Source organism: Poromitra crassiceps, assembly GCF_964638095.1.
Source record: "Poromitra crassiceps genome assembly, chromosome: 11".
NCBI lineage: Eukaryota > Metazoa > Chordata > Actinopteri > Beryciformes > Melamphaidae > Poromitra > Poromitra crassiceps.
The window spans coordinates 37,808,654-37,830,783 of record NC_139643.1 but is presented as its reverse complement, the minus strand read 5'-3'; the positions used below and the strand labels follow the sequence as shown (position 1 = coordinate 37,830,783).

Sequence of the window (22,130 nt, the reverse complement as noted above, 5' to 3'; positions counted from 1 at the left end):
ACGAATGTGGATGTAAGATTAAAAGGAGACTTTCGGAAGACTTCTGGCGTGCAGGTTTCACATTTTGACTCATGTTTCAGCCTCTTTCAGAGCTCATTGAGAAAGCTAACATTGATCATGATACTGCTAAATGCACCCAATTGTCCCTAAGCTGTCTGGGCTTCAAGTGCTTACATGCAGGCAGGTGTGTTTTGCATTGGCATATTTGCATTTGTGGGAATTCCGCGGCGCCGCACTGGTGGCCACACACACAGACACACTGTGTCACACACACACACACACACACACACACACACACACACACACACACACACACACACACACACACACACACACACACACACACACATTCACAGTCTTGTATTTCTATAACACAGAAAACCTTATATTACTCATTCTGAATCTTAACCCTAAACCAAATGTATCCGTATTGACACAAAATACCCAATATCAAAGTACAGCTAGCCAGAAATTCCTCAGTCCTCATAAGTATAGTCATACAAGTACAATTTGTGTTGGGCAAATTACTCAGGAAGTGTAATTAGTTACTTATTACTACTTTAAAAAGTAATAAGAAAAAAGTAATAAGATTACTTCATTTATTACTTGGTATCAAAAGTTAGTTACATTACTCATCACTTTACTATTTTATTTTAGCTAAAGTGATGTACAACCTGTTTAGCCAGCTCATTTTAGAACTGAATCCACTTTATTGGAACAATAATTAACCTGAGTCAACAATCAGCCAAACTACATACTTTTTTATTTATAGGACAAAATACTTTTTTATTTATAGGACAAAAAACTAATCGTGTTCTGGCAACACACTAGTCTCACATAGTCAGAGACCTGTCGCCACACTTTGTTTTAGTGCTGTGCCAGTGCTGGAGAAAGTAATGCAGTACCTTGAAGTTACTTGGATTAGTTACAGTAATATCATTACTTTTTGGAAATTGTAATCCCTTAACATTACTAGTTACTGGGGAAAGTAATAAAACTACAGTAACAGTGCCCAACACTGAGTACAATTCAATTACACACTCAGACAGACAGAAAATGCTGGTTTTCATACACAGTTGGCTCTCATATTGACACAGGTTATGTGGAGCAGCGGTTGATAACTGGCACTAGGGCTAATTTACATGACAGCCTGCTAGAACAATGCATGCTGATAGGCTGGCTGTTTAAACAGGAGCGCTGTTTATCAGTCAGGTGTGTGTGTGTGGCCGCCTGGCCGGGAGACACCAACAGACAGAGAGAGAGAGAGAGAGAGAGACTGTTTATAGTTGTGTGTAGGCGGGAGGGGCAGAGGCGAGTGGAGGGAAACCACTTTTGACTGAGTATGGCACCGCGGTCTGCCTGATAAGCTGTTCCCTCCTCAGGGCGGTTAACGGTTAACGGCTGATCCGTTTGCCCGGGGCTGAGAGAGGGAAGCCAGCGGAGCGAGGAGGTAAAAACATTCGGGGGTAAAGGGGGGCGATTCTGGATTATTTGAGCTACCTTCAACTTTTTGTTGGCATCCAATTTAAGGGAAAGTCCCCCCTCCTTGTGACATTGTTTTCGTTCACCTGCCTCTCAGACTTGATTGTGAGCTGTTTTGGGCTTTCTGTGGAACAAGGGAAGGAGACAATATGAATTTGAATGCGCGCTGGAGGGAAGTCGAGTGGGAAGTGGGTTATTCATTTATTACACGACAGTTGGGAATTAAAGCCAAACCAGATCCATGGACCGTTGGTACAACACACACACACAAATCCCCGCCCCCCTTTCTTTCCAACAATGAAATAGTTTGCCTGCTATCTTTACAATTTAACATCCAATCAATCAGCATTGATTCAGGCGCGTCTGTGCCTCTCTATATAGGCCAGGGATGGGCAGCTTTGATGATGGAGAGGGCCATACAAAAAAGAATGTCCTCGCTATCAGAGGGCCAGATTGTGACCGTGCACTACTGTAACCCTATCACTCAATTAGTATAGCTACTAATTTGATGAAAAGAACGAACTATATACTGGTAATGAAAGTTTATTATACCCACATTTATATTTTTCATTATTCAAATGCATTTAGTAAGGGTTGGGCTACCCTATCGATAAAATCGGTAAAGGGGAGACTCGTGGGTACTACCCATAGAACCCATTCTCATTCAGATATCTTGAGGTGAGAGGTCAAGGGAGCCCTTTGAAAATGGCCTTTCCAGTGTGTCCCCTCGCCAACCTCTGGAGCGTTGTTTAGCCCCCTTCCCGACAAGCTAGCATGACCTGGTTAGTACCAATGGATGCCTTAGAATAGATCTTCTAATTTCATATGCTAGCAGCAACTTTGCTCTGGCTTTAAAACCTGCTAGAGCCAATTGATTTGTATGAAATCGGGAGATTAACAAGAAATTACCCACAAAAAGCGGGTAATTCAGGTATGTGACATGCTTTCTTTCTTTCTTTCTTTGACTCGAGGGCCGTACTGAGGGAGGACGGGGAGTTGCCCATCCCTCATCCAGGCTGTGGCAGTGTTACCCTATAAGACGGTACATGATGTGTGGCTGACTGCTGCTCTCTTTTCCATATATAACTTCTCACACTCTCTTGTGTCCCCCTGCCCTACTTTACACCCCCCCCCCCCCCACACACACACACACACACACACACACTCACACTGTAAAACACAGCCAGACGCACCTTACAGTAGGGCGGACTGGGCGACTGCAGACTCCCCAGTTGTCTGTTAACACCTCCAAGAGGCTTCATAACAGTTTTACTTTGTGTCTGGCTCGCAGCACACATATGGATTTGACTTGAGTAAAACATCATTGATCTTATTAAGTGTTGTACCATTCTGCTTTAGTTAGCAAGACAGATGAATTCTGTCAAGGTAGAGGAGTATCTTGCGCTTCAGCCCCTCCACAGAGGGAGGTGGGTGCTCTCAGGACAGGACAGTATTAACAACAGAAATAAACGGGTGAACCCAAGAAGGACCTGGAGCACTCGATTCACTGGAAATTAATTTAATTCAATAGGTGCAGACCAACGTTTCGATGCGACAGCGTCTTCATCAGAGTCTTTTTTTACTCTGATGAAGACACTGTCGTCATCGTTGGTCTGCAGCTATTGAATTAAATTAATTTCCAGTGAATCGAGTTTTCCAGGTCCTTCTTGGGTTCACCCATTTATTTCTGAGATTAATTCTGTCATCGAAGCAATATTTGATTGAACATTTCAGCCAGGTAATCATAGGTGTTCTTGGGCTGAAAATATATGTTATTGTTTCAGCTCTCTAAGACCAGAACAAGAAGAATACTACTATTGAAAGTAGACTAATGCCATATAAGTGTCTTGATTGGAGGGAGGGGTAGTCCCTCTGAATAATGATCTTTTGCTGCCCCCTTGTGGTGAGATGGGCTCCATGCTACTGGACCAGCAATGTAGTGTGAAAGGTATTCAGTCATAAGACTAACTGTCATGTAGTCTCCTGTCAAAACCTTTGTGTGGCACTATTTTAATGAGGAATGACAGGGCCAGCACTATTGACTGCACTGTGTGAAGTTTGAGTAGGTCTATGGTGTGTGAGACTCCTTCACCTGTCTCTAGTAAGGATGTTTTACTATGCAAACCACAAAGCAAATTGGAGGGTGGGGCGATACATACCATAGTGCTATCAACAGTACAATGTGTATGCATGTGTTACAGTACTCAATACTTGGTGATTTCATTCATTTTAGTTTGATACTTGGGTTGAGGCGCATTGTGGAAAATGTTACTTTAGATTTCAGAGGTCACAAGGTCAATTCAGCACTCATCTTCCAGGTTACCAGCATTAAACAAATGTCTGAATAATGGTGAATATACTGAAGCCAATACTGTCAATAAGAAAAGAAAAGAAACTCATTCTTATGCCGCCGATATTTTTTTTCTAGTTGAAATTGCTGTGATACTACTGTATATTCAAAACAGCTGTAGGGTATTCATAGCATATGTGTTGTTTTTCAAATTTAATTTAAATTAGGGAATTTAATCTGTTTATCTTCGGTTTGTTTAAAGGAACATTAATCCAATAATACAAATTAATAAAACATGAGAGCAGAAAACGAATAGGAAAAACTAAGGACACGTTCCGTTCAGCAGTTGTTCTACTTGGCTCCTTGCTGTTTTTAAAATGCTTGTCTAAAATGGAAGTAGGTTTAGCATGCCAGGCCCTCTGAAGCACCAGAACACATGATGGAATTGGAAACTGAATGTAAAAATGTTGCATGTAAAACCGGTTTAGTGTGGTTTGTCAGTCTGTTGCAACACACTGAACGGAGCGGAGACGCCATTACAGGTGTGAGATCTCTGCTGAAAAAACAGATCTGAGGATTGTAAGCAGCAAGTCGAAGCGAATGTGATTTGGTGAGTCTTGATATTGAGAGATATTTTGGATACCAAAGCAAATGGCGGAGAAAATTGCTGTTTTTGGAAGTTTCCTCAGTTGCCATGTGTGTTCAGAGACTTTCAGAGATCCTGTGTCTCTGGGCTGTGGCCACAGCTTCTGTTCCAGCTGCCTGAAACAATTCTGGGAAAAAGCTAACAACAAAAACTGTCCCATTTGTAAAAGGGAAATGTCAAAGGATGATCCAGAAGTGAACGTTGCCCTGAAGGAACTAGCTGACTCCTTTACTGACGGACAGAAGGCTGCGTCATCTGAGACTGATAAAGGAGAGGAGAAAGTGGAGGTGGTTTGTACACATCCAGGAGAGTCTAAATGGTTCTGTAAGGAGGAGCAGAGAGCTGTGTGTCCTGGCTGTGAGTTCCCTCTCCACCAAGGTCACAACTTGGTTCCTATTGAAGAAGCAGTCAGTGAGCTGAAGAAGGAGCTTAAATCTGATTTAAAGTCTCTCCAGGACAAGAGGAACAAATACAAAGAGGTTGAGACGACATACGACAACGGAGTGATTAAACACTCCAAGAACCAGCTGGAGACCACAGAGAGGCAGATCACAGCAGAATTCAACAGACTCCAATATTTCCTGAAAGAGGAAGAGAAGGCCAGACTAGCAGCTCTGAGGGAGGAACAGCAGCAGAGGGGGAAGACTGTCACCACAGAGATGAAGATCATTAAGGAGAAGATCTACTGTCTCTCAAACAGCATCTCTGCTGTTGAAGACGACCTGAAGAAACACAATGTGCCATTCCTCAACAGTTATAAACCCACTCAGAGCAGTGCCAGAGCCCAGTGCTCACTGCCCGATCCACAGCTCGTCTCACTCTCAGGAGCGCTGGTAGATGTTGCCAAACACCTGGGCAACCTGTCCTTCATAGTCTGGCAGGAGATGAAAGTGAAGTTCAAGTTCAGGCCTGTCATTCTGGACCCAAACACTGCACACCCCTGGCTGTCTCTGTCTGATGACCTGACCAGTGTGAGATATGGAAGCAGTCGGCAGCAGCTCCTTGACAACCCAGAGAGACACACTAACACTGCCACTGTTCTGGGCTCTGAGGGCTTCAGCTCAGGAAAACACAGCTGGGAGGTGGAGGTGGGAGATCCTCTTGACTGGAATGTAGGTTTGGCTAAAGAGTCAGTTGATAGGAAGGGGAAGATATCTGCCTCACCAGAAGATGGAATCTGGTGTTTACTGCATCGCAGTGGAAACTACACTGATGGGTCTGGTGAGACCGTCACAGTGAAGAAGAGTCTCCAGAGGATCAGAGTCCAGCTGGACTATGACATGGGTGAGCTGTCCTTCTACGACTCTGAGGACAACACTCACATCTACACTTATAAAGACACGTTCACTGAGAAACTCTACCCATATTTCTCTGTTGGAAAGCCTGACACGTGGTGGTCTGGAAAGCCAATACAAATATCTTCACAGGTAGATTGAAGTCGCTGATAGCCAGTATTTTGTGCTAATATTGAGTGTCTTTAAATTGTCAATTTTCATGAAAGAATAAAAAAAAAAAAGTCTGTTATTTCCCCCAAATGTTACTCTTGTCAGTGTAGAAAAGTCTCTGAAACAGCATTTAGAGCAGAATGGGACACTAAAACGCTGCATGTAAAATGTACCCAAACTAATATATTTTCTTTACTATTAGTAGCTCTCGAAGGCAAGGTGACACATCTAATCTACAGTATTCAGAGGTAGGTAAGAAGCAGTCAGTGAGCTGAAGGAGCAGCTGAAATGTTATTTAAATTCTCTCCAGGACAAGAGGGTCAAATATGAAGAGGTTGAGGAGACATTTAAGCAATATCACACAAGAGGGAGTGCTGTTGTTGGCTAATATCGTCACGGCTGTGATTTGGTCGTAGGCACGAGGCCGCAGGGCCGAGTGCCGAAGACAATCACACCTCACGACCTCGAGTGTGATATTGCTTTTATACAACAGTTCTATTAAACAAAGCTGATTAAAAAAATGACAAAAAGCTGAGAAAATATATGATTTCTCTATTTATTCCTCCGCCAACAAAAATAGTCCCCTCAGCTTTCCGCTACCAGTTGCCAAAAATGTAGCCTAATTAACTGCAGGCTGCATACTTTTTATCATACACATTGATTTGCAAGTTTCCATGTATTGTACAGCCAGTGAAATAAGTGTCTGGTGATGGCATGTTAGTTAGTTATGTTAGGAAATAAATCCATCTTTGCGCTGTCGGTAGCTGTGTTACGCTTTGTGAATGACGTTCAATGTAATTTGGCTGGTGTTTGTTTTGTTGATTAGAGCAGCTGTGAAGCGTTTTGTTGATTAGAGCAGCTGTGAAGCGGAGTGATATAGCCTACCCTACACACAGTGAAGTGCCAGTGCTGTTATCGTGAAATATCAGCACTGGTAGGATCGCTCTTGTCCAATCAAATTGCTCGGCCGGAACTAACTGTTGTATAAACAACAATGAAGTGATTAAACACTCCAGGAAACAGCTGTTGGCCACAGAGACGCAGATCACAGCAGTTCAACAAGCTCCACCAGTTCCTGAAAGAGGAAGAGGAGGCCAGACTGGCGGCTCTGAGGGGGGACGAGGAGCAGAGGGGGAGACCGTCACCAGAGAGATGGAGATCATTCAGGAGAAGATCTCTCTCTCAGACAGCATCTCTGCTGTTGTTGAAGACCTGCAGAAACACAATGTGTCATTCCTCACCAGTTATAAACCCACTCAGACAAGACCCCAATGCTCACTGCCCGATCCACAGCTGGTCTCAGGAGCGCTAGTCGATGTGGCCAAACACCTGGGCAACCTGTCCTTCATAGTCTGGGAGAAGATGAAGGGGGAGGTCAAGTTCAGTCCTGTCATTCTGGACCCAAACACTGCAAACCCCTGGCTCTCTCTATCAGATGACCTGACCAGGCAGTGTGAGCAACAGAGGCACAGGGCAGCAGCTCCCCGACAACCCAGAGAGACACACTAACACTGCCAATGTTATGGGATCTGACGGCTTCAGCTCAGGGAAACACAGCTGGGAGGTGGAGGTGGGAGATCATCCTGACTGGACTGTGGGTTTGGCTAAAGAGTCAGTTGACAGGAAGGGGAAGATATATGTCTCACCAGAATATGCAATCTGGTGTTTATGGCATGGCAGTGGAAAATACACTGAGTCTGGTGAGACCCTCACAGTGAAGAGTCTCCAGAGGATCAGAGTCCAGCTGAACTATGACATGGATGAACTGTCCTTCTACAACTCTGAGGACAACACTCACATCTATACTCACAGAGACACGTTCACTGAGAAACTCTACCCATATTTCTCTATTGGAGAGGCTGGTGGTGCCAATACCATTGATGTCAAAGTCTGCCAAACTGAGGTTTCTCTGTCATATTAAGGGACGACAGTTAGGGGTGTGTGTGGGGGGTGGGGTGGGGTGGTTAGGGGTGGGGTGGGGGTGCACATATGTATGTGTAAACTGTGGGTGTTCTCATTTGAGATTTTACCTGTCCATGTCTTAAATATTATGGGTTGATTTTGGGTTTGACCGATACAGGTTTTGGAAAGCCAATACTATATCTTTAGATTGAAGTAGCTGCAGCCAATATTTTATGCCAATATCGAACATAATTAAATTGTCTGTTTTCATTAAAATAATTATAATAAAAAAAAACGACTGTTATTTCCCCAAAATGTTACTCTTGTAAGTGTGGAAAAGTCTCCAAAAACGAAACTCTGCATGTAAAGTTTACCCAAACGAATACATTTTCTTTAGTGTTGGTAGTCTTGGGCAGGGTGACACATGTAATCTACAGTATTCAGAGGTAGGCTAATCTGGGAAACATTACTATCTCAGATCTTAATGAAGAATTTACAGAGATTAAGTATCATATTAATAAAGAAAATGTGCAAAGGAAATACAATTTTGTTGCAAGGTTTATGGAAGAACCTGACATGACTAAATCCAGTGTCATAATAATTGGTGGTAGTGACCTCTTTTGGCTGCTTACTCGTAACAACTTCAGTGTATCGCCTGAGTTCTGAGTGCTGTTTACTGATAGGCTTAAGCCTTAAGGCAACTCTGTGTTGGTGACAGAACTTAACATACCTATGTTTAATGTAGGCTAACATAGTATGTTAAGGTTTTGAAAGATGTGTTTATTTTATCCAATACATGCAATATTCACCTTATTCAGAAGAGACATCTGAGAGACTAACAGGAAGTGAAAATACAATCAGAAGTTCCCATTGTATTTACACTTCCTGTGACTCATAAACCCTAGTCTGAAGTCCTCCTCTCCACCTTCTTTTCAGCTGTGGCTGACAGACATGATCTCAGTTATACGTATGGAGAGACTCAGATTCCAGAGGTCAAATTCTCTAAGGAAATTTTCCGTTATTTGGGACCCGTTCCTGACCTATTTTGATCAGGCTAAAAGCGGTATTTGAGTTTCTTTGGGATCCTTTGCACAGTATATATATATATATATATTTTTTTTTAATCGATTTGTAAGCACATTTTGACATTTTGTAGCATTGTAATGTTGAATGTATGTATATATGTTTTTTCTTTTCTTTTTTCCTGTTCTTGTTTTGTTTTCTTTATGTTCTGAAAAAGTAAAATAAAATATATATAAAAAAAAAAAAACCTAGTCTGACTCATAATGTTAGTCAATCTAGGTTTAACCAGGTGAGTCAGACCAGTTTGAGCAGGTAAAACCATAGACATATATAAAGGCTAGATGGCTTAAGGCGGAGTCACCAGCGTCGTTAAAGCGCCGCCATCTTGCTACGGCAGGCTTTCTGGTACGTTCTATGGTAGCTGTTGGAGGGTGCACAGACAAAAATACTCATAACTCGCTGAAATCTTGACGGATTTACAAACGGTTTGGTTTATTACAAGCATATTCCGTTCCCGAGATATGGCAACAACAACAAAAAAAACACTAAAAACACTATTTTTTTGATGGGCTCCAAATTACACCAAAATTAAACCGAAGCATCTATGCCATGAGAGGGATTCAGGCACAAAGTTTCATGCAGTTTCATCCATTTCCCTAGGAGTTATGATCATCTGATGTGATAATACTAACCCAACAACAGATGCTCATAGCTCCTAGCAAAATGGATGAAACTGCATGAAACTAGGTGCGTGAATTCATCTCATGATGATGATGCTTCAGTTTAAGTTTGGTGTAATTTGGAGCCAAAAATAATAATAAAATGTTAGCGTTTTTTTAACCCATAGATATATATAAAGCTGTGGTGCCGTAGCAAGATGGCCACCATGCGACGACGTCGCTCTCCATTGACCGGCAGCGCGGGTAAGCCATCTAGCCTTTATATATGTCTATGGGTAAAACAGCCAGTGTATTGAACAGGAAGTCGTGATACAATGGGTCAGGTGGGCGGGGCTGCATAAGGTGAATAGTACAAGACAAGTATAAGAACACCCATCTTGTTCCAAGTGAAAACTACTCATAATCCAATAAAGGTCTGAGCTCCAGTGGAACTACCTATAGTGTGAACAGAAAGAGGACTGAGGCCACATCAGAGCTGAAGTGGACCAGAAAGGGAAATGAGTCCTCTTTCAAATGAACTGACAATGTGAACTCAAAAAGAGCTGAGTCCCTTTGCTGTTGGTCCACTTTTTGGTCCACTTAATGAGGTCTGAGGTCAGTTCTTTTAAAGGGGGGCAAAGTGTGAAAACACCCTTAAGCACAGAATCCATGGTTAATCACGCAGGCAGGTTGCCTGTGCAGTGTGCACATTTGGCACAGCTGCGAGAGGAGGGGAGGAAAGGCACACCACTGCTGGCTGATAAGTGAATACAGTGATTAATACATGATGTTTAAGGTGCAATGTTATAATACACATAACATTCTGATTATCACAACAAATCCTCTCTTTTTTCCTCCATCTCTTGTGCCTCTGTCACACTCACTGCATTCACCGCAGCCAGCAGCAACATGTTGCCACTCTATATCTTCTTTTGAAGTGACAATCAGGCTCGTTTATATGCGCTGTAACATCATGTGGTGATTTGCATTGACCATTGGTTGGATTTGGATGTAGGGGGCGGATCCATGCGCGTAATCACTGTGGCAGCTGGTAACGGGGGAATTGCCTGCAGGTGTGTGCGTTAGTCATTGATAGGTTAGTCATTCTTTAGATTCTACGCAATCCTTTATAAATGAGGGTTGTAAGCAACAAGTCGAAGTCAATGTGATTTGGTGAGTCTTGATATTGAAAGATATTCTGGATACCAAAACAAATGGCTGAGAAAATTGCTCTTTTTGAAAGTTTCCTCAGTTGCCATGTGTGTTCAGAGACTTTCAGAGATCCCGTGTCTCTGGGCTGCAACCACAGCTTCTGTTCCAGCTGCCTGAAACAATTCTGGGAAAAAGCTAACAACAAAAACTGTCCCATTTGTAAAAGGAAAACATCAAAAGATGATCCAGCGGTGAACGTTGCCCTGAAGGAACTAGCTGACTCCTTTACTGACGGACAGAAGGCTGCGTCACCTGAGACTGATAAAGGAGAGGAGAAAGTGGAGGTGGTGTGTCCACATCCAGGAGAGTCTAAATGGTTCTGTAAGGAGGAGCAGAGAGCTGTGTGTCCTGGCTGTGAGTTCCCTCTCCACCAAGGTCACAACCTGGTTCCTATAGAAGAAGCAGTCAGTGAGCTGAAGGAGGAGCTGAAATCTGATTTAAAGTCTCTCCAGGACAAGAGGAACAAATACAAAGAGGTTGAGAAGACATACAACAATCAAGTGTTTAAACACGCCAAGAAACAGCTGGAGGCCACAAAGAGACAGATCACAGCAGAGTTCAACAAGCTCCGCCAGTTCCTGAAAGATGAAGAGAAGGCCAGACTGGCGGCTCTGAGGGAGGACGAGGAGCAGAGGGGGAAGACTGTCACCACAGAGATAAAGATCATTCAGGAGAAGATGTCCTCTCTCTCAGACAGCATCTCTGCTGTTGAGAAAGACCTGCAGAAACAGAATGTGTCATTCCTCACCAGTTATAAACCCACTCAGACCAGTGCCAGAGCCCAGTGCTCACTGCCCGATCCACAGCTGGTCTCAGGAGCGCTGGTAGATGTGGCCAAACACCTGGGCAACCTGTCCTTCAGAGTGTGGGAGAAGATGAAAGGGGAGGTCAAGTTCAGTCCTGTAATTCTGGACCCAAACACTGCAGCCCCCTGTCTCTCTCTGTCTGATGACCTGACCAGTGTGAGAGACGAAGACACAGAGCAGCAGCTCCTTGACAACCCAGAGAGAAACACTAACACTGCTGATGTTCTGGGCTCTGAGGGCTTCAGCTCAGGGAAACACAGCTGGGAGGTGGAGTTGGGAGATCATCCTGACTGGATTGTGGGTTTGGCTAAAGAGTCACTTGAGAGGAAGGGGGAGTCATCTGCCTCACCAGAAGATGGAATCTGGTGTTTAATACATCGCTGTGAAGAATACACTAATGGGTCTGGTGAGACCGTCACAGTGAAGAAGAGACTCCCGAGGATAAGAGTCCAGCTGGATTATGACATGGGGGAACTGTCCTTCTATGACTCTGAGGACAACACTCACATCTACACCCACAAAGACACGTTCACTGAGAAACTCTACCCATTTTTCTCTATTGGAAATGCTGGTGGTGCCAATACCATTGATGTCAAAGTCTGTCAAGCTGAGGTTTCTCTGTCATATTAAGGGATGCGTGTGTGTGTGTGTGTGTGTGTGTGTGTGTGTGTGTGTGTGTGTGTGTGTGTGTGTGTGTGTGTGTGTGTGTGTGTGTGTGTGTGTGTGTGTGTGTGTGTGTGTGTGTGTGTGTGTGTGGGGGGGGGGGGAGTTGCACATATGTATGTGTAGACTGAGTTTTCTCATTTGAGATTTTACCTGTCCATGTCTATTATGATGGGTTGATTTTGGGTTTGACCGATACAGTACTAATATCTTTACAGGTAGATTGAAGTCACTGATAGCCAATATTGAGTGTCTTTAAATTGTCCATTTTCATTAAAGAATTTAAAAAAAGTTATTTCCCCAAAATGTTACTCTTGTCAGTGTAGAAAAGTATCCGAAACAGCATTTAGACCAGAATGGGACACTAACTCTGCATGTAAAGTTTACCCATCCTAATTCATTTAATTTAGTGTTAGTAGCTCTCTAAGGCAGGGTGACACATCTAATCTACAGTATTCAGAGGTAAACTTGCAAACATTTCTATCTTCGATATTAATGAAGAATTTACACATTAACATGAATTATTAAATCAATAAAGAAATGTCCAAAGAAAGGAATTCTAAACAATTTTGTAAGGTTTTATATAGCTGTGATGGAAGAACCTGACATGACTAAATCCAGTGTCATATTTAATAATTGGTGGTGGTGACCTTGAGGTTACGGCAGCAGAATCCGATTGGGAGAGCATAAGTGGGGAAATTGAATAAGCAGCTCTCTTAATTCTGTCCCAGAGTGCTCTTGAGCAAGGCAGCTGCTCCAGCTGCATTGTACTGGACCGCTGTCAGGTGTGAATGAGTGCAGCATTGTGAATGTGTGGGTGTTGCATGCAAAGTCAACTTTCTGCAGATAAATTAAGGTTAAACTTACCGGTATATTAGAGGTAAAGTATTGAAGTAAGGTTAAATTGTAAATGAAGGTTAAACACAGAGAATAATCTGTCACACTTTTGATATTATACATCTGCATTAACTACTGGGTGGACTGACTGCTAACTGACATGCCATTCACCGACACAGAACACCATTGGTTGAATGTAATAAATGACAAGTTTATTGTTGCACAAAATGTACAAAATAACAAGCAAATGGACAGCCCCCCCCCCCCCCCCAGTCCCTCCCCACCCTCTGGTTCATTCGTCATTATGAAGTTGGATTTCTGAAACCTATGACTACGGCAACTCCGATGGTCCAAGCCAAACGCATGGTAATTCTGAGAGACAACATATACCCAATTTCAGCGTCACTGAACAATTAAAAATGAATAAAAACACCTTATTTACACATCTTTGTCAGAACTTTTACAACATGCCATCTATATATTTATACAGAATATGCTTGTGCACATACCCCTGTATAGAAAATATATTATAAGATCAAATTAAGTTAGACTAAGGGCTATAGACATCCAAAGTACAGCACTTTAATCTCCTTTGATTTATTTAATTTATTTTTATTTTTAATACCCACTTAATCAATGACTTAAGTCTTTATTTGCCTCGTACTAAAAGAAAGAACTCTAGTTGACTGTATGCAGTTGTCTGTGATTTTCGTCGACGACCCAAGCTGGCCTTGTGGATGCCTGATGAGAAAAGCCTCCCTTATTTACACTGGAACACTCTGATCCCTCCCTGCTGTGTGTGTGTGTGTGTGTGTGTGTGTGTGTGTGTGTGTGTGTGTGTGTGTGTGTGTGTGTGTGTGTGTGTGTGTGTGTGTGTGTGTGTGTGTGTGTGTGTGTGTGTGTGTGTGTGTGTGTGTGTGTGTGAGTTGTCAAGGCCTGATATTTACTTGAACGCCCAATCCAAATGTCCACCCTCCGGAAAAAGACTACAATAATAAAATGCATTTAGCTTCGCTCTATGGCCTGTACTTCTACATATTCCTGTGTCATGATGTGGTTGAATATTATTTCTGGCCTACATGATTCAGTAACGTTTTAATAAAGTAATTGTATTACACATTCATAATAAGTTATCTTTGTTTTGTTTGTTTTTTTGGCAAGTGAAAAGTGAAGTGTGGTGAAGTCTGCAGCCCAAGCAGACTCTCTGGAAGTCTGCGGAAAGTGAGCCCCCTTGTGGCCTGGATGAAGTGTGGATTTGGAGCCCTCAGCACCCGCAGACTTCCCGGGGAGCGCGCCCGCAAAGTCTGTGAGACTGCGAGTGCGGTGACGTCCGGACATTTGGATTGGGCCGAAGTGATGATCTTGCCAAGCAGTGTTACAAGACTCCGCCCCCCTCACCCCGCCCCTCCCCATGGTCTTGGTCCTGGCTTGATGACGCAATTAAGAGTGTAAACCAATCAGCTTTGGCACTGGGTGAAGAAGTTAAGTGTGCTGTGGTTTTCGGTGTTTTCTCTGGTTGCTCCCCTGTCTCTACACACTCGCCAATTCTTCTTGTGCACTAATCTGAAATCACAAGGCAAAAAGCAGACATGGGTGCAGACGGTCGCAACTACGCTCTGCGACAAAAGGGATGAATGCGACTTTTGCCGTTTGATATCGTTAACAAGCTATCCGTGTGATGTCTAAACCACATTAGCACCAATGGAGAGGGAGAGCAAACGACGTTGTTCAAGTAAAGCCAAACTACTCACGAGATGTCCTGTGCTGGAACATAGTCTATACAGCGTCGAGGGCACACTACCGAGGTCCGCGAACGGATGTTGTGCCGAGGGGCGGGAAAAAACACATACGTATCCCAACGGAGGAGGGGCAAGAGGGGCACGCGTGTGTGACGATGAAGAAGCGTAAAATGGGAGGCATTCTAATAAGTCTAATGTCGTTTTGATCTCCTCCTCGCCTCCCGGGCCCCACGGCTGCACCCAAAGAAGGAAGCTAGGGACGCACGGTGATATCGCCACATCATCGGTATCGGCCGATAAAGGCGTTCAAATGAAATATCGGCCCAAAACAATTTCTGCCCCTACCGTATATGACAGGCTGATAAAACAACATTTTAATTATGCCCAAATGCTTGACTAAATGCTCGACGCCATGTCCCCAGTGTTGCCCAGCGAATGTGTACATTTTGAAAAGCATTGTATTTGTTTATGTCCGCATCTGCCAGTGGGCCATCACGATAAAAGTAGGCATAAGAATGTGTTAATCCCACTACAGGAGAGACTCGAAGTTCTCCGAAGTTACAGTAGGTGGGGGAAAAATGTGTGCACGGTATTGGCAATCGGCCAAAAGAGTCTGAAAATAGCGGCAAAAAAAACAACAATATGGTGCATCCCTAAAGGAAACGGGCCCCGGTGGAAGCATCCATCACATTGCTTTGGCTCCACCCTGTGGGCTTGAGATCGGTGCAGCCGGAGGGGAGGGAGGGAGATAGCAGGGCTCAGATCCCCCCCCAAAAAACGAGATGCCCCGCCCCGCCACTACCTCTACGACCTTGAGAACTAAAAATGTGCAGGCAAGGCTTCGTCTGGAGTCCCATTTTTGTTCGACAGTTACTAAGTGGAGAGGCGACGGAGTCGTTTTCAAAGTGTGTGCAAAAATATTCGTCAGACTACCCGCTGGAATATGAACCCTTTTTTCTCTTTTATACATTTTCAGTTTACGTTTGTGTTGGATTCTGACCTTTTTACGTTTTGCAATATAAGCTTTCCTCTTAATTCTTTAATCCTACCTATTTTCATCTGGTGTTTGTGTTTTTTTTTTGTTTTTAATATATATCTATATTTTCTTTTCTGACTTCTTTTTTCTCTTCTTTTTTTTACTTTACAAAATGAGAGACAGAATGATGGACAGCTGACAATATATATAATTATTTTCCTCTTATTTATCGTCAGTTTTTTTCCCTTCTGAAACCTGTGGTGGATCATTTTGCTTCTTCAGTAGTTGTAAACAAACAGGTTATCAGCCATTGGCGTTTGTTTCCTGCTGCTCCTCTCTCCCTCATTGCAGGAGGGCCCTGATTTGTTTGGAGGTGCTGTCATCGTTTAGATGCCGTGTTGTGTACCTGCAGGAGGGAGGGGGGGGGGGGGGGGGGAGGAGAGAGAGAGAGAGAGAGAGAGAGATCCTTTTAGCTCAGAAATCTCTCAGAAACACTGTCCTTGATTCTCTCTGTTTGTGGTTATATTTGGAATGGTGGTTTAGCTGTTATATGCCATTCTGTGTATACTTAATATGTATGTCCTATTCTGAAAAATATTCAAATACATCTGTTGTATTAAATCTCATACAAAGCTTTTACTCGACGATTGGTTACTCTATTGTCCAATGAGGATCAAAACATCCTCTTTGGACATAGAGGACATATTAGACTTCACTTGTTTTCTGCAGTGTGTCTGTTTAGATCTCCCTTATCTTTTTTTCCTCACAGATGAAAAACATATGGGTATCTTTTTTCCTATTCATAATGTACATAATACTATTTTTGTGTAATCTCATGTCATGTTATTTTTTACATTTATATTTTCTTTCATTATTTTCCATTTGTTTCACCTGCAATGTTATCTGGGTCATGTGGCTGCCTCCCATTGACTGTTGAGGCCACACCTGGGGTGTGTTCAATTTGAAAATGGTGTGCACCGTTTTGCTACGGTTTCCAGGTTGAATGTCATGTTTCCTCGAAACGGTGTGCAACAGGCTTTGAAGTGCGTTGTCTCTCGTTATGTCAGAGGTGCTACCCAATCAGCAGCGACATGTATATAAACCATTTAAAAAGGCAGTGCACACAGTGGATCCAACAGATAGGTGCAATGCTTGCATAACACAACAGGGTGTGAACTTCAACGTACCATTGTTTCCATTTAAATACAACTTTTGCTACATGGACGTGTTGTCGGGGCTGAACTCAACCCACGTTTGAAGACCTACAGTGGTCAAAACATGTTGACTGTTTTAATGATTTAGCCACAATAAAGGGTATTTCCTTTTATATTTGGAGTGCCTGGAATGTCCTTTTGTTTTAAATCATTGTCACCTGTCAACAAAATACCTTCTAGCTCTTATTTCTGTAGTTTCTGGTGATCTAAGAAGTGTATTCTACAGTTGCACTCATTCTATAAAAAGAAAGAAAAAAAGGCTATAAAACAAGTCTATCTGTGAAGTCATGTGTATCCCTGCTTCTACTTCTGTTTGTATGTGTATCTCTATTTGCGACACATATATATATATACACACCTCAGTGCGTTGAGAAGTCCCTCCACACTGTTGGACGGTTGCTCTTTCAGCACCTTGATGCAGCCCTTCATCTGCCGACACAAAGAGCACACAGCGTCAGAGAAAGGTCACCAGCCTCACATCCACTGACGCCCTGCTGCATCCAGGGGCTCACACCCCAACACACACACCACTAAACACACACACTCACAACTAAACACACACACACACACACAACACACAACACTAAATACACACACTCACACGCACAACTAAACACACACATTCACACACACACACACACACGGACGCACGCACGCACATGCTCAAACATGCTAAGAAACACACACAAAAAAACATACTGAGGTGGTTGGTTATTTCAAGAATAGTATTTTTGGTGTGTGTGTGTCTGCATTCTCATGTGGCTATGTTAAGTTCAGACTGATATGGGGTTTTGAAGGCCCATATAGACGCAGATATTTTCAGGTTGTAGCTGATGACAGGCAATATTTTTAGCTTCAACGTTCGCTTCAGTATCTTTTAAATGTGAACATTTGTGTGCCAAAAATCCCCCAAACTACAAGGATTGATTGTTTTCCCAAGAACTGTAACCCTGGCCAGGTGGAAAGCATCTGAGACAGCATTAAGAGCATCACGAGACACTAAACATCTCTCTCTTTTTCTTTTTTGGCCGGATGGAAGGGCAGATTGTAGAGTTTCACAGCAAAACACTGTTGCAGAATTGCAGAATTGAAGTGGATAAAAACAAAAACAGGAAAAAAGCTTCCATACTGCTCACCTGGCATAATCCTAGTCTCCACAAGCCCCGAGATGCCAAGCTGACTTGAAAAGACATCATTTGCACCCTGTTTTTAGCCGAAATCTTCACTGTAGCCAGGGCGTGTGGAGACTTGGATTACGCCTTATTCCGATTATTTACGGATTACTCTTGTAGGCCACAATAAGTAAAAAATAATAAACGCATTTCCATGCATACTAGTGTGGATTCTCATCAAAATGTCACATTAGACCCAATCAGAATGAAAGTTTCCCATAGACAGGCCAATATATCAGCAAACCGATGTGTGACCCTATAACCCTACATGTGCGCATTTGCGGTACTTACATCAATTTTGGAGGTCTTGGCAAAGGCCCCGACAGGGTGAACATGGTCGTAGAGAATGATGACGCCCACCATCACCCTCATACAGAACAGCATGGTGTCTGTGTTGGTGAACCGACAGCGGTACTCCCTGAGACAGAGAGCAACGGGTTAAAATCAGACCAGAGAAGCAGAGCATGACGGGGGAGTCGAGAGGGAGAAGGGCATCGATAAATGACTGAGAACAACGCCGCAGCACTTTGCCGATAATGGCTTCGTTATTCACACGAAGACAACTCGCAAAAAGAAGAAGAAGAAAGACTAGGTTGAAAGCTTTCAAGTTGGCGTGAAGGTCGGGGGGCTGCTCTCTTTATTCGCTCTATGATTCCCATTAGAGGGTCTCACATATGAAAAGGCCTGCTTTTGTCTTCACGTGTTAATTGGAAGTTAGGCGCCTGACCTTCAGAGAGAGGGGAGGGAGGGAGGGAGGGAGGGAGGGAGGGAGGTACTCACGGAGTCTCCAGCATGACGCGGCAGACACAGGCCATGGTGCTCAGACAGTCTGTGGTGTCCTCGATGGGCAAGGTCTTATTCTAGTGGGAAATAAGGCATCAGTACAGTTATAACACCTGTATAAGAGTGACAACATCCGTCTTCATGTGTGCTCTAATAAAGGTCCAAATGAACTGGTGATGGAGATGTGTCTGTGTGCAAGCATTGTTACTTTAGTGAGAATTAACTGAAGTACAAGTAAAATTACTAGTCCAGAAAATTACTCGAGTGCAAAAATAGCCGATTTATATTTTAATTATTTACATTTCACACATCCAGCACATGTTACCAGTGTTATCTAAGCTGTAACTGTCTTTTTCTGTCTTGTCTTACATACTGAACAGCTCGTTCAGATGCAGCCAGGGATGCTCAGTTTGGCGATTCTCTCCTTTGCCAGATGAGCTAGAGCAGCAGCAACATCACAATCAGATGCGTCCATTTTGCTATGGCTGTCAGCAGTGTCAAATGAAACAGATTTCTGAACTAATGTGATGTTGCGGATCATTACAATTTTGTGGATGGTCTACACCTGTCTAATTCAATTGGCCAGTCTTGAGTGCAATTTAATTTAATTGGCCACTGCACTAACGAGCCACCAGTTTGGGCGCCCTAAATGCGGAAGTGATTCTGGACCTGTTAGCGAGCCGAGCAGTCCCAATGCTACTGTGTGCTACATTGCTGTTTTCTTAGTGCGGTGTGCAAAACAAACCAAAAATACAAACAAACCAAAAATAGATCACCCCCAAAGCCCAAGATGACTTCCTAAAAATTTCTTCTTTTGTCCTGACCAACAGTCCACAACCCAAAGATAATCAGTTTACTGTCATAGACGACTAAAGAAACCAGAAAATATTCACATTTAAGAAGCTGGAACGGGAGATTTCTTTCCTTAAAAATTTGTATAAACGATTAATCGACTATAAAAAGTAGTTGGCAATAAATTTTCAACTACACAATTATTCTACTAATTGTTGCAGCTCTAGAAGGGGCGTGCGTGCGTGTGTGTGCCTGTGTGTGTGCGTGCGTGTGTGTGCGTGTGTGTGCAGTGCACACTGGTTGACTAAAGAGCATCTTAACCAGAAGGTGGAGACAAAGTACTTCTGCATGGTTACATAACGGCACACTGAAGGATACATCACTAAAGTCAACATCTAATACCATTTGCCAAAAATCCTACAAATCCACTTATGTCGCTTACAACTTTTATCTCCATTATCATCATAAAAACTACAAGTTGAGTCAAATCTGGACTCACTTTGGCTGAGGTATGCAAAGTGGCCACCCAGCTGATGCATTTGAAAGGGAACAATGGGAATCATACCTCTGAAACAAACTTGGTGGTGGCGTTACTCAGAGTCTTCAGCATGGGCGTGGCTTCGGCGTAGAACAGGGACATCCGATTGGCCATCTCATTGTTAACCTCGTTCTCGGCCTCCAGCTGCGTGCCAACACAATGTGACTCCATTAGCAGGGAGAGAGCATGGCTATGGTATCTTGGTATAACATGAATCATTCATGGCATGCGGTTGTGAAATAATCATGTAATCCAGTTGGTAAGATGAGAACATAATGGTGACGGGCGGCAAGCCTGGCTCTAATTTGTGTAACGACACAGGATGAAATATTGATTGTACATCTCTTTGTGTTGTTAGGAAGAAAGAAGCACGTCTACTTCAGTCATTAACATCTAAAGAAGGGAGTCTGTGCTCGTTTGGATGAACATGTACACTATTATCTTTTGTCGATTTTTCAGAATTTTCTCCCCAATTGTACTTGTCCAATTCCCCCTGCTATCCTGGCTCCACCCCCTCTGCCATAGACTTCCCCATAGACTAGCACATGCTTCCTCCGATACATGTATGTGCAGTTGCCAGCCGCTTCTTTTCACCTGACAGTGAGGAGTTTCATTGGCAGGAGGTGGCGCGTGGGAGGATCACGCTATTCCCCCCAGTTCCACTCCCCCAGAAGAGGCGCCATGACCGGCCAGGGGAGGCGTTAGTGCAGTGACCAGGACTCATACTGTACCCCACCCAGCTTCCCAGCCGCAGAGACGACCAATTGTGTCTGTAGCAACGTCTGACCAAGCTGGAAGTACCGCTGCCAGGAATTGAACCCGGGTCTCTGCAGTGGAGCTTTTACCTCTACACTACCCAGACGCCACTGTTTGGATGAACATGCCATAGGCATCCTGGACTGACAAGGCCTTACCTGCTGGTTGTTAAGCCTGTTCCTGCTTATAGTCCTCCTGTAGTAGCTGAAGTCATTCTGAATGGCTGGATTTGTCATCTGCATGGAGAAACCAGAGAGAAACAGGAGTGATTAATTGCTAAAATACATGCACAAGGCTGATTGAGGAAAATATTGACTTTTCAATGCAGTCAAGGTCGGTCTCAACTCCTCCCTCAGAGTGTCGCACAGTCATGACCCTCTGACTTATTTCACCCGTCAGCAACTTCATAACCCATATTCTATCATGTACATCTTAACTGTGCAATACCACAATTTGTGCATCAATAACTCAATGTACAATAATTATTCACACTGCTGTATATAGTATTACAGTGTTTCCTCTAGGATTTTTTTGCTGTAGCAGGGGGAAGGGTTTTGCTGCTGAATGTATATACTGTATTGGAAACCCTGAATATTATGTACATACGGTAACTTACATATTTTTTTATTTTGCATAGTTTGATTTTTATTTGATTGTCTTATTTCTTCGTATGTTACCGTATTTCCCTACTTGAATGTGAGCAACTGCAGTGTTACCCTCACCTTTAGCTCGTCGAAGCTGAGCGTGAAATGGAGGATCTCAGCGAACTGTTTGGCCAGGGCCTGCTCCCTCTCCAGGTGCTGCATGGGAGCGTACGGCGGGCTCGTCAGCGCCTCCAACAGGCTGCGCAGGGCGTTCTCTATGCACACAAACACACGCACGCATTCTTTTTAATTCTGGCATCAATCAAAAGTCTCTTTCGTGTCTCCAGCTTACAAAATATGCAGCAGCTATGGATTTTAACTGGTACAAACAGACCAAATCACAACACTCTCATTCTGTCATCTGTGGATACCTGGTTGGGCTTAGAATCTATGTTAAAGTTTTGTGCATTACTTTGACAGCACAGTGAAGTCTGTCACTGAGCGATATCACACCTGGGGGAGGGGTTCAAAGGTCTGCCTCAGGTCGTCAGGCCCTTTAGGCTGTTCAAAAGTTTATAATTAACAATTAGGCTGACCAGGGCTTTTGCCAC

General features: G+C 43.4%; 2 protein-coding genes and 1 pseudogene across 3 annotated transcripts; 2 read left to right on the top strand and 1 right to left on the bottom strand.

The window, feature by feature from the left end:
• The first annotated feature begins 4,423 nt into the window (after positions 1-4,423).
• On the top strand, positions 4,424-7,784 carry LOC310785009 (E3 ubiquitin-protein ligase TRIM35-like; annotated as a pseudogene). Its single transcript has 2 exons — positions 4,424-5,845; positions 6,791-7,784. The product of its transcript is annotated as an E3 ubiquitin-protein ligase TRIM35-like (transcript).
• Positions 7,785-10,661: 2,877 nt separating this feature from the next.
• LOC310785008 (E3 ubiquitin-protein ligase TRIM35-like) lies at positions 10,662-12,095 on the top strand (the record flags this gene model as incomplete). The annotated part of the gene is made up of 1 exon (XM_083646017.1): positions 10,662-12,095. The coding sequence occupies one exon, from the start codon at positions 10,662-10,664 to the stop codon at positions 12,093-12,095; it is 1,434 nt and encodes a 477-aa protein (XP_083502143.1).
• Positions 12,096-13,759: 1,664 nt separating this feature from the next.
• fam49al (family with sequence similarity 49 member A, like) lies at positions 13,760-21,789 on the bottom strand. Its single transcript, XM_083646647.1, has 7 exons — positions 21,658-21,789; positions 21,094-21,171; positions 20,207-20,323; positions 18,847-18,926; positions 18,358-18,484; positions 17,253-17,323; positions 13,760-16,086 (listed from the first exon to the last, which is right to left on the bottom strand). Exons 1-7 carry the CDS (start codon positions 21,739-21,741, stop codon positions 16,023-16,025), a joined length of 621 nt encoding a protein of 206 aa, XP_083502773.1. The 5' UTR covers positions 21,742-21,789; the 3' UTR covers positions 13,760-16,022.
• Between the last annotated feature and the right edge of the window lie 341 nt (positions 21,790-22,130).

Excerpts from the sequence above, each read along its gene's own strand:
- fam49al (XM_083646647.1), bottom strand. The coding sequence starts at position 21,741 with ATGCAGCACCTGGAGAGGGAGCAGGCCCTGGCCAAACAGTTCGCTGAG. Across the intron at positions 21,172-21,657 it reads TCAGCTTCGACGAGCTAAAG|ATGACAAATCCAGCCATTCA; the intron begins GTGAGGGTAACA and ends TTCTCCATGCAG. Across the intron at positions 18,927-20,206 it reads CCACCAAGTTTGTTTCAGAG|AATAAGACCTTGCCCATCGA; the intron begins GTATGATTCCCA and ends ATTTCCCACTAG.